At 41.4% G+C, this 12,919-nt stretch overlaps 1 protein-coding gene across 1 annotated transcript in view; it reads right to left on the bottom strand.

Annotated features, from left to right (window-relative positions):
- Positions 1–12,919, bottom strand: part of LAMB3 (laminin subunit beta 3) — a 2,309,994-nt gene that overhangs the window by 66,006 nt on the left and 2,231,069 nt on the right. Inside the window, exon 22 of the mRNA XM_068269757.1 lies at positions 2,098–2,251. Within this exon, the coding sequence (XP_068125858.1) occupies positions 2,098–2,251 (154 nt within the window). The remainder of the gene's footprint in view (positions 1–2,097; positions 2,252–12,919) is intronic.

Genomic DNA, 12,919 nt, shown 5'->3' with positions numbered 1-12,919 from the left:
ACTCTGCCATTATCAGTGTAGAATGCCTGCAGTTTACCCATGTAAAAAAAAAATGTGTTGTTGGCTCCGCCCACTTTTTCTAACCTTGACATACAGTCACTCAATTACCAAGTTTATGAGCTTTGGGGTCCTTGGCATCAATACTTTACATTTTACCATTGAGATTAAACAAATCTGGGTGTTTGTGGCCCCACCCTCTTTTCAGAATTTGAACCCCAGTCACCCAATAACTGACTGTACCAGATTTGAGGCCTCTGCCATTAACAGTGTAAGAATGGCAAATATTCCCCTTGAAAATCAATAGGTGAATTTTGATTGGCTGTTGTAAGCTCCATCCACTTTCCTGAATATTAATCCCAGTCCTTCAGTGACCAACTGTGTGAAGTTTGAGAACCCTGCCATCAACAGTGTAAAAATGGCTGCAGTTTATATTTTCCCATGTAAAAAGTTTAATTATTGGCTTCGCCCACTTTTTCTGACCTTGACATGCAGTCACTCAATGACCAAGTTTATGAGCTTTGGGGTTTTTGGTATGAATAATTTATATATTCCCATAGAAATTAAACAAATCTGGCTGGGTGTGGCTTCGCCCCCTTTCCAGAATTTAAACCCTTGTCACCCAATGACCGACTGTACCAGGTTTGAGGCTTCAGCCATTAAGAGCGTAGGAATGGCAGCAATGTAAATATTACCCTTGAAAATCAATAGGTGAATTTTGATTGACTGTTGTAGGCTCCACCCACTTTCTTGAATATTAATCCAATTCACCAAGTGACTAACTGGGCAAAGTTTGAAAACCCTGTCATTAAGAGTGTAAGGGCTGGTTCAGACGGACGCTTGCAGAGCGTTTACAGCCAGCATTCGGGGCTTGGCGTTAAACGCTCCCATTCAACTGACTGGGAGCGTTTGTACCAAGCTTTCATGCGCGTTTGCACGAACGCGGCGTTCGGGTCCCGATTTTCCCTGGCGTTCAAGGAGCCCCTGGAAGCTACATGTAGCTTCCAGGGGCGGTTAACCGCTACGGGTAATGTCCCCCTAGGGGGAGAAAAAACGCGACCGCATCCGAACGCAACGCGAACGCTGCTGAAAGCCCGAACGCATTGCTGCCGCGACGCCAATGAACATGACGCCTCCAAACGTCCGTCTGAACCAGCCCTAAGAATGACTGCAGTTTATATTTTCCCTGGGAAATTTGTTTTTGGCTCCACCCACTTTTTTGCAACCTTGACACACAGTCACTCAATGACCAAGTTTGTGAGCCTTTGGGTTCCTGGCATCAAAAATGTGTGAATGGAAGCAGTTTATCCGGCAAATAAATCTGATTCGCTGTTTGTTGCTTCACCCCTTCAGTGAATTTGAACCCAGGTCACACAATGACTGCCTGTAGCAAGTTTAAAGCTTCTGCCATTAGCAGTGTAAGAATGGCAGCAGTTTAAATACTCCCCTTGAAAATTAATAGGTGAATGTTGATTGACTGTTTTAGGCTCCACCCACTTTCCCTGAATATTAATCCTATTCACCCAATGACCAACTGTGCAAAGTTTTAGACCCCTGCGATTAATAGTCTAAGAATGGCTGCAGTTTACATTTGAAAATGAATGGCTGAAATTTGATTGGCTCTTTTATACTCCACCCACTTTTCTTGGTCACCAAGTGACCAACTGTGCCAAATGTGGGGACTCTGGATTGATTACTGTGAGAATTGCAGCCTTTTTACATTTTTTACATTGACTTGAATGGGTGAAATCTGATTTGCTGTTTATAGCCCCGCCCAGGTGTGCAGGGGGGACGCGAGACCCCCAGAACATATCATCCCAGGTAGTAAAGGATCTGTATACCAAGTTTCGTTCAAAATTGGTCAACACACACACACACACGCAATTTTATATATATATATATATATATATAGATAAGTAGATCAGGTCTAGTACTTTTTACTGTTAATACTGTAGATGTTGCTGTGATCATAGATGAGCAAAATATGAGAAACCAATGCTTCAGTCCACAAAATCTAATTATCATGGACTGCAATTCAACATTTATGAAGTAAGATTCACACTGATATCAGCCCATACTGATAAAACCTATTTGTATTACCTGTCATCCTTTTCATGGTTCTCTGTGAATCTTTGAAAAGATCATCAGCATCCTTCTTTATCTGTGTAACCTTCAGTCCATAAGATCCACTACTGGCCGACTGGACCAGGCAACGCTTCAAAACAGCATATTTCTCCTTTACAGCTTCTAGACCCTATGGAATGATAGATAATATATATTGCTGATTTTTTCTTGGCTTCATAAAACTGGAATTAAATAGTGAGGTTGTAATATGATTTTTTATATGACCTAACTAAAATATTAAGCATCTGTATCTGCAAAGCATGGCAGCTTTCATGAGACTTTATAAAAGAGTACTTAAGTGAATTTATAACAAAAATTACCATATTTTTCAGGACTATAAGATGCTCCAGACTATAAGAAGCACCTAGGTTTAGAGGGCAAAAATCAGGAAAAGAAAAGAAAAACTAAATTAAACCTAGGTGTGACTATGGTGCAGGGGCATCTTATGGACCTTTACCTCCAATTATTATGCTCCCCTTATTCATTCCTTGTACTTCTTGTGCTCCCCTGTGGTCCTCCTATGTCCCTCTGTCCTCTGTCCACCTTATGTCCTCTGCCTCCATGTCCTCTTTCCCCCTTCCACTGTCTCCATGTCCTCTTCCCTCCTGTGTCCTCTTTCCCTCTTCTTCTGTCTCCATGTCCTCTGTCCACCTGTGTCCTCTGTCCTGGTGTCCGATGCCCTGTGCTTTGTCCCCCTTCCTCAGTCCCCTGTTTCCTCCATGTCCAGGGTCTTTATCCCCAATGTCCCAGTGCCTGCTTTCCCTGTGTCCCAGGGTCTGCGTGTCTGCCTATCCCCCTATTTCCCAGTGTCTGCCTATCCCCCTATGTTCCAGTGTCTGCCTATCCCCCTATGTCCCAGTGTTTGTGTGTCCCCCATGTCCCAGTGTCTGTGTGTCCCCCCCTGTTCCAGTGTCTGTGTGTCTCCAGGCACTCTGTGACCCGGTGTCTACGTGTCCCAGTGTCTTAATCACATACAAGTAGCTGCCCAGTGTCTGCCTGTCCCAGTGTAATAATCACATACATGCAGCTGCCACTTATTAATCAGGTGGTCCCCCGTGTCTCAAATACATACCTCTCTGGCATATTTGATCATCTCGCTGTCCCCCAGTACCATCGCAGCTTGTAACATCGGGAAGTCCTTTATGTCTTTGCAGAGAAATACACCAATCAGGCTGGGGGCCAATCATTGCACGCAGTGATTGGTCCAAATGACATAGAGGTGGTCCCGTCCGCGAGACCATTGCATCCTATCAACATAGGAGCAAGAAGCAGAGAGCATTGTGATTGGATGTTGAGCGCCCCCTGCCTGATTGGTGTATTTCTTTGCAAAGACGTCCAGGTCTTCACGATGATATAACCAGTGGCGGTACCAGGGGACAGCGCAATGATCAAAGATGCAAGAGAGATATGTATTTGAGACACGGGGGACCGCCTGATTAATAAGTGGCAGGTGCATGTATGTGATTATTACACTGAGACACGGACGCCAAGGACAGGCAGACACCGGGGACAGGCAGACACCGGGAAGCTGCATGTATATGATTAAGACACTGGGACACACAGACACCGGGTCACAGAATACATGCAGAAAGGCAGACACACAGATATTGTGAAGTAGAAGGACACGCAGACACGGGGGCATGCAGACATAGCAGTCAGGGGAAGGAGGCACAGGTCCAAATATGTAGTATTTGGACTATAAGACGCACTGACTTTTCCCACCCACTTTTGGGGGAGAAAAGGTGCATCTTATAGTCCAAAAAATACGGTAGATATTTACATAAGTAGTGGGAAACTTCTGGATGGTCCAAAAGCTTCCAACATGATTCTACAGCCCACAGTTCCAGAGCGGGGTCCCTCTATACCTATTTGACTTACTTGAGTCAAATAAGTTTCTTCTGTCCACAGCATGACTATGGATGAGCGAATGTGAACTGGGCACGGGCAAGTAAGGTTAGCACATGCCCAGTAGGAGGAAACAAGCTGTGCACAAATGGTAGTATTCTACTGGGCATGTGAAGACCATATTTGTGCATGTTCAGCCTGGATGCACTCATTCATGGCTGCAATCGAAGAGAGAAGATTAAATGGGACCCCACACTGTAATGGTAAGCTGTATGATGAACCAGGAAAACTACAGGTCATCTAGAAGCTTCCAACCACTGATGTAAAAATCCCCCCCCCCCCCCCACACACACACACACTTTAAAGCCCAAATGGAGAGGGCAAAGAAAAAAAAAGTTAAGCATTTTGCAGCAATATCCTTAATAAATTTCTGTCCATTGTACAAGGCTGTATTTTGAAAGCCACTTCCAACCCCTATTTCTAACACTATTGGGTTTATTTATGTTAAGTTTTAAAAAAGGTAGAAAACATTAAAAAAGAATGAAGTACACCTAAAAGCATAAAGCCCCATATATGGTAAATTGAAAATAAATTTTTGATAATGTTCACTTGGTAGATCCCTGTACAAACATGCTGCTCAAGTTCCTGCTGAGCACCCTGTACAGCTATAAAAGGGATGTAGGAGGGATATACACAGGTACAAACTGAAATGGGAAATTAAGGTATTGGGATGTGGGTGTCAAAAACACCCTCTAGTGAAAAGATACAGGAGACAAAAGTGGGAGCCCAATGGTGTAGTATGTCAAAAACAATGGAACGTAATAAAAGTAAGACACTACTCACAAAGGTTGGTTGCAGAGGGGCAACTGACCACCGGAAGCAGGTGGAGACAACAAACCCGACTCTACTCGGGGTGGTCCCTAGGGACCTGGATGCAGTCGCTCTCCTTGGTAAAAGAAAGGGGACAGATATCCGCCGTGGTCGAAGCCACGTGTGGTCTGTACCCACCCCTCAGACGGGTGAGGTAAGGGGGTATGATTGCACAATAAGGGTATAAGAGGCGCCCTGGTGTAATAAAAGCATCTAAAAGCAGTTTAAAAAGGGGAAATCAATTTGAGGTAGCTTACCTCAGTGACGAAAAAATCTTTGTATTTTACAAAGGTTTTTATTAGTAGCACAGTCAACGCGTTTCACGGGTCAGAGCCCGCTTCCTCAGGCCAATAACAGTGCCTACATCGGTAAAAAAAGGCTCCTTAGCATACCAGAATCTTACAATATACATATATATATATACATATATACAACATAACATTATTATCACATGAATTGCATATTTACATACTTTCATATCCACTTATGCACACCTACAATGGTGGTCCATATATATATATTATCATTAATTGGGAGTATTGACAACTGATACAGTTATTAGTATTCAGGAGGCGTGCATAAATAAAAATGCTGCAAATGTATGCATCTAGAAGCCATTATAAAAAATGAACAAGTAGTGAATAAATAATAGAATTGCTGCAAATCAATGTATATAAAAATCCTAAGGGAATGATAGGAAATGTCATTGAAAATAAAATTGCTGCAAGTCTATATGTATAAAAATCTAGGGGGATTCATAGGAGTTGTAATAAAATTATTTACATACATGAATCAATTGGTGATAAAAAATGTGGTACTAAGAAGACTTGGCCAGCTCTATATAGAGAGGGAAGTTAGGGAGAAAGTGTACGTTAAAAAGGGGCGCTGGGAAAAAAGGGCGCCGGGTTTTTAACGATAAGCATGGATAACGTTTAAAAATGTATTGTACTGTATTTCGTTTAAAATTAATGGTTTTTAAAGTTATAAATCATTAGATAATGTGCATTAAATCGGCAATTGTAAAAACGTTAATCTTTCGTTTAAATAGTGAAACGTATAATAACGTTTAAAAAAAAAATTACTAAGTAACCCTCCCTGTACCTACCCCTAACCCCTAGACCCCCCTGTTGATGCCTAAACCTAAGACCCCCCCTGTTGGTGCTTAAGTAACCCTCCCTGTACCTAGCCCTAACCCCTAGACCCCCCTATTAGTGCCTAAACCTAAGACCCCCCTGTTGGTGCCTAAACCTAAGACCCCCCTGTTAGTGCCTAAACCTAAGACCCCCCTGTTGGTGCCTAAACCTAAGACCCCCCTGTTGGTGCCTAAACCTAAGACCCCCTGTTGGTGCCTAAACCTAATACCCCCCTGTTGGTGCCTAAACCTAATACCCCCCTGTTGGTGCCTAAACCTAAGACCCCCCTTTTGGTGCCTAAACCTAAGACCCCCTGTTGGTGCCTAAACCTAAGACCCCCCTGTTGGTGCCTAAACCTAAGACCCCCCTGTTGGTGCCTAAACCTAAGACCCCCCTGTTGGTTTTTTCGTTTAAAAATAATGGAAAAAAATAAAAATAAAAAAAAAAGTACTGTTTTTCGTTTAAAAATAATGTTTGGAAAAAAATATTGTACTGTTTTTCGTTTAAAAATAATATTTAAAAATGTATAAATCATTAAATAATGTGTAATCATGAGAAACAGTAATACAACATTAAGTCTCCGGGCGACGCTTTTAAAACGTTAGTTTTCTCCGGCGCCCTTTTTTCCTATCGGGCGCCCATTAAACGATATTTATTATAGGAGTGAATGGCGGCGCCCGATTTGTCCACTAGCCTCAGGCGCCCGAATTTACTGTTTCCAGGGAGAAAGGAACTAGCACTGTCTGCTGTATATAGAGCTGGCCAAGTCTTCTTAGTACCACATTTTTTATCACCAATGGATTCATGTATGTAAATAATTTTATTACAACTCCTATGAATCCCCCTAGATTTTTATACATATAGGGCCATATGCAATTAACTTTTTCTCCTGAGTTTTCTCCTAGGTAATATTATTAAACTTGTCAATAAAATGCATTTTAAGCCAACAGAAAGCAAGAAATGACTCAAAATAATATTGATAGTACTTTTTCATATAATATTCAGTACTTTTTCAGTTAAAAAGTACTGCAAAGTTATTTTAAATAGAAGATGAAACATTTTCTCCTAGGAGAAAACTCAGGAGAAAAAGTTATTTGCTTATGGGCCCTAGACTTGCAGCAATTTTATTTTCAATGACATTTCCTATCATTCCCTTAGGATGTTTATATACATTGATTTGCAGCAATTCTAATAACTGTATCAGTTGTCAATACTCCCAATTAATGATAATATATATATGGACCACCATTGTAGGTGTGCATAAGTGGATATGAAAGTATGTAAATATGCAATTCATGTGATAATAACGTTACGTTGTATATATGTATATATATGTATATTGTAAGATTCTGGTGTGCTAAGAAGCCTTTTTTTTTACTGATGTAGGCACTGTTATTGGCCTGAGGAAGCGGGCTCTGACCCGCGAAACGCGTTGCCTGTGCTACTAATAAAAACCTTTGTAAAATACAAAGATTTTTTCGTCACTGAGGTAAGCTACCTCAAATTTATTTCCCATTTTTAAACTGCTTTTAGATGCTTTTATTACACCAGGGCGCCTCTTATACCCTTATTGGGAAAGGAAGGTATGGCCAGGTATGTTTTTCCAGTAATCTAATTACACACAACCTGAAAATTGGTAGACATCTGTAAAAACACTGTATAAGCATTTAAGATGCTCAAGGACGATCATCTTGTATCACAAAATTCTAAGATGTGTACAGGCCCCAAGTCATCCAGCAGACCTGAGCAGCAATTTTTTCAGTTTTAAGCTGATAAACCTCTCCCAGATCAAATCAAAATGTTGCAAAAATTGTTGAAAAATTGGTAAACTATAAGTTACCTGTTGTAGTTGCTTGTACGCAACCCCAGTAAGAATGTATCTTCCAAATCCAGATAACATAAGTGCTAATTTACTAACATTTCTTTGGCAGACACTTCTAAAACAAAAATCATAGTAACATGGCTTAGTTTATTTGTCCTGCAAGTTCAACCAAATTGATTCACATGAAACTGAAAACCCCTTAACCTCCCTAGCGGTATGGACAGAAATGTCCGTTCAAAAAAACATGCTGTGAACGGTATAAACATGCATACACATCAATACTCTCCTGCACTGTATACTAGACCCTTGCTTGACACATTTTGGCAAGTTACAGGGAAAAAAAAAGTTTTAAAAATACATTTTTTGACTGTTTGCACAGAAATCCTGGGGAAATTGAACGCTGGGGAGGTTAAAAGGCTTGGGACAGTTAGCACTAAAAAGTAAAAAAAAATCCTTTCCAACTCCAGATGGCAGTCAGATAAAAACCCTGGATCAACTGAGCTGGGAATTACCTAGTAATTATAGCCAAGGTTGTCCTTCAATACAAGGAAAATATCCAAGCTCTCTTTACATGAAGATATACAATTTTCCATAACTAGTGTTGTAGTCTGTCCAATTTACTGGTCATTTGAATAAGCACAAATTGTTCAGTTCCATCGAACAGGGAATTTGAACATTAACCACGTTGTCCTCCTTGACGTAGAACTACGTCAAGGAGGAGATGTGCGCTCCCGCAGCCGATCGCTGCATGCGTGCTCCTGGTCCACGGATCAATAGCCCAGGAATCAATGAATCGGGCCATGGTGGCCGATCACTGATTCCTCTCCCCTGCAGAAAGAGCGACAGCTTCTCTCGGAAGCTTCGCTTTTTCTGGCTCCTATGCCCCTCTAAGCATACATTGTACGCTTAGAGTGACGTCATGTAAACAAACTCAATCACCATCGTGTGGCCAAAAAGTAAAACTACATCTAAATGTAAAAAAAATAAAAATAAACATATATTTACCTCAAACAAATACTATTTACATCCCACCCTCCCAAAAATACCTACATAAAATGTTTAATAATAATTAAAAAACAAAACAAAAAAACATTACAATAAAAAAAACACATAAATATTTACCTAAGGGTTTAAAGTGACTCTGTAACAAAAATTACAACGTTTTTTCTACCATCCTACAAGTTCCTAAACCTATTCTAATGTGTTCTGGCTTACTGTAGCTCTTTCTACTATAACCATCTCTGTAATAAATCAATGTATCTTTCCCCTGTCAGACTTGTCGGCCTGTGTCTGGAAGGCTGCCAAGTTCTTCAGTGTTGAACTCTTCCTCTATGCACACTCCAGTGTGTGTTTTATTTACATAAGCCAGCAGCTTCTCTGCTATCTTATCAGTGATAGAAGAGAGCTGGATAAAAATCCTCCTCTGGAGGCTGTGAAAGGAGCTGGTCTGTCACATACTGAGGAATTAACGACATAGGTAGAGCTGTCTGCAGGAAGCCTGTAATGTTCAGTGCATGAGAGAAGCTGGGGACAGAAGGTAAACACACACAAGTGATCTCTTGAGATTCAAAAGGAATGCTGTATACAGCCTGCTTGTGTATGGATGTATTTTCTATGTGTGGACATGCTGTACATCAACCTACTTCCTGTTTTGGTGGCCATTTTGTTTGTTTATAAACAAACTTTTTAAAACTGTTTTTGACTACTTTTAATGCGGCGGGGAGCGGTGAAATTGTGACAGAGGGTAATAGGAGATGTCCCCTAACACACTGGTATGTTTACTTTTGTGCGATTTTAACAATACAGATTCTCTTTAAAATGTTTAAATATCTATGTAAAGATGATTTTTTTTTTTTATAAGCTTGTAAATAGTGATGGATGCAAAATGGAAAAATGCTCTTTTATTTCCAAATACAATATTGCCGCCATACATTGTGATAGGGATATAATTTAAACAGTGAAATAACCGGGACAAATGGGCAAATACAATACGTGGGTTTTAATTATAGAGGCATGTATTGTTATTAAACTATAATGGCTGAAAACTGAGAAATAATGAATTTTTAAATTTTTTTCTTACTCTTCCTGTTAAAATGCATTTACAGTAAAGTGGCTCTTAGCAAAATGTACCCCCCAAAGAAAGCCTAATTGGTGGTGGAAAAAACAAGGTATAGATCAGGTTATTGTGATAAGTAGTGATAAAGTTATAGGCTAATGAATGGGAGGTGAACATTGCTCGGATGCATAAAGTGAAAACGACCGAGGGCTTAAGTGGTTACGTTAATTGGGGGAAAACTCAGGTTTATTTTTTTGACTGTACAGAGCTTATACAGCCTTAAAATACACTTAAAAGGGGCATGTCAAGACCGTGACAGCCCTGTACAACACTGTACAAGCCAAGAGAAAAAGGAAGGGGCTTTTCTATACTGCTGGCAAGGCCATATTATGGGGCTGTCAAAGGAACATGCAAGATTTTATACAGGCCTCTGAGTAGAGGCAGAGGTCCAGAGGGGAGTCCTAAAGTCAAAAAAAATTGCCAGGTTTCACAACTCCATTACAAGTGATATGCCGGCCTCCGAGTACAGTAGAGGCCTCTGAATGAAAAGGGAGAGGAACAGTGGCCTACAGTAAATGACATTATTATAGATAAAATAAATGTGTAATTCTTGCCAGGAACATCTTTTTCACTAATATCAACAGCTGAACTGTCATGAGGAGGAGCAGGGGCATTTCTGGCCTGTCACTCCAGGCGGGAAAATCTGTGGTACCCCCACCCACCCAATCAAATGCAGATAACATCCAACACAGATCACAGCAGATAACTTCCCCCATAAATTAAACGCAGATAACTGTGAGTGATCCCTAGAATAATGTTCCGTTTACGATAATGATCTTGAAGCAAATAATAATTTTTGTTTTGCAGAGATAGTACTTTTTACTATAGATGTTAGATAACATATTATGCAAATTCAACTTGTAAATTGATTGGCTTATTGGTCTGCATCAAATAAGTAATCCTTGCTATGGATAATTGACATGCGATGGGGTTTCCGCTGATAAGTTATGTGCTCAGCACTTATCTTGATTGTAAACTCGTGGTGCTTCACTAAGCTTAGTCTGCTAAGATGATAATGGCAGAGCAAACGAAAATGGCAGAGCAAATGATGGTGAGTACTCCCAATCCTCGTAGTTTGAATGATGTTTGAATGATGTTTATCGCTGGAGCTGCACAAATTCTGTGGGGGATCCGCTCGATCTCAATGGCCCCGGCCGGCAGCACAATGAGAGGGACTTGACACACTGCGCGATGTATGCAGCAGGGTCGGGCAGTCTGCCCGGCTCCCGGAAGAGAGGCGGTGGTGTTGGTGAGCGTGTTGCGTAATGCCCCGCTGCGTGCTGATTCTATGCAAACACCCTCTTCCTCGTAGCATGTGACGTCACACGTGATGCCTGAAGCTGACGTTTCGGAAGGAACGCCTTCCTTTCTCAAAGCTGGCAACACGAGGGATAGAGGGGGCTGTCTCTTATGCTGTGCACGCTCACTGGTTGTCATGGCAACGGCAACACATGTCATTCAAAGGCAAACAACTCTATTTCGCTGTTCAGGCCGTGTGGTTTCAGTGTATTTAGATTATAAATCCAATTCGATTCTCTTCTGGACATCTGTTGAATAAAGTCTCCTCCCCTCCATGACTTCAAAACTTTCTCTATCACACAAAACTTCGTTCCCTTAAAGGAACAGTCATGAAATTCTTTGTAGTGAGCTGACAATGGATGTTTACTGTTCCCCTTCAGTATATTCGCACAATGTTCTCCCAGTCTCTCTTTTAGAGTGCGCTTAGTCCTCCCCACGTACTGTCTTAAGCAAGGACAGGTGATTACATATATAACCCCTGCTGTATCGCAATTCATTACTTCATTTATTTTGAACAGTTCCTTATTAGATGTTGAGATCACCTCACTCATTTTTTCTACAGGTACACCGTTCTCCCTGCATGCTCTACAAAATCCACATTTCCTGAAGTAGCCTTGCTGTTTCCTATTTTGCTTGGGGTTCTTAACTGTTGGTGCCACCAAGTTCCCAATGTTTCTAGATTTTCTAAAAATAATTTGTGGATGGGCAGGGAGCATAGGGGTGAGAACAGTATCTTCTCTTAATATTTTTCAATATTTATTAATTATAGTCCTCACTTTGTTGGCTTGTGCTGAATAGTTCATAATGAGGCCTAACTGATGTGTATTTTGTGTACTTGTCTGTACTTTCTCCTCTAATAAAACTTCCCTATCTCTGCTTCTTGCTTTTTCTTTGGCTTGTAACACTAGCTCCTGTGGATACCCCTTTTGTTGAAACCTGGTCTGTAAAGTATTCGCTTCCCCCTTATTGGAGGAGATGGAGGAAGCGTAATCCCCGTAGAGGGAATGGAGGACCGAGCGGGAGCGGGACACAGGAGGAATCGTCATCCGGCTCTCCAGCTCCACAACAAGCCGGGCACCGGCAGGTTTTTCAGGCAGCAGGGGACTCCTTTTACCCCGCAACCGGAGGGGCAGGCGCCAGCGGCGCACAGGGGAGCCAGGCCAAGTCACAGCAGCGCAGAAATCCGAGACTGCCCATTCAGAGGGACCAATACCCCAGGAGGGATGCTCGGGGGGGGGGAGGTAAGCAATTTAGTGGTTAATTTGTCCAAATACTGTTTAAAAGACATGGAAATGAAGGTGTTACAGAAAGGTTTAGGTTATGTGCCAGCCTCCCCTGATAGACATTTTGAATGGGAAATTGATTTTTACAAGTTTTTACGGAGTTTGAAATTGAAAGTACACTTTAAAGATGGAACTCAGACTGTGTACGAGACTGAACCTGGGTTGTATAAAAAGAGTACCTGGATACCGGATGTGAAATGTGGGGCAATTGATACTTTTGAGGCTGTGGTGAATAGCGAAGTGACTAAACTGTTTGACAGGGCTAGGCATAGGAAATATAGAGATAATTTGATTCCACAAGAAAGACAGGCCTTAAAACAATTATCTTGCAATGATGATATATACATCACAAAAGCCGATAAAGGCGGTGCAATTGTTATCTTAGACAGATCAGAGTACGTGGCTGAGGCTGAAAGGCAGTTGAGTATTC

This window comes from Hyperolius riggenbachi, chromosome 2, assembly GCF_040937935.1.
Source record: "Hyperolius riggenbachi isolate aHypRig1 chromosome 2, aHypRig1.pri, whole genome shotgun sequence".
Classification (NCBI taxonomy): domain Eukaryota; kingdom Metazoa; phylum Chordata; class Amphibia; order Anura; family Hyperoliidae; genus Hyperolius; species Hyperolius riggenbachi.
This window is presented reverse-complemented; position numbering and strand designations above follow the sequence as displayed.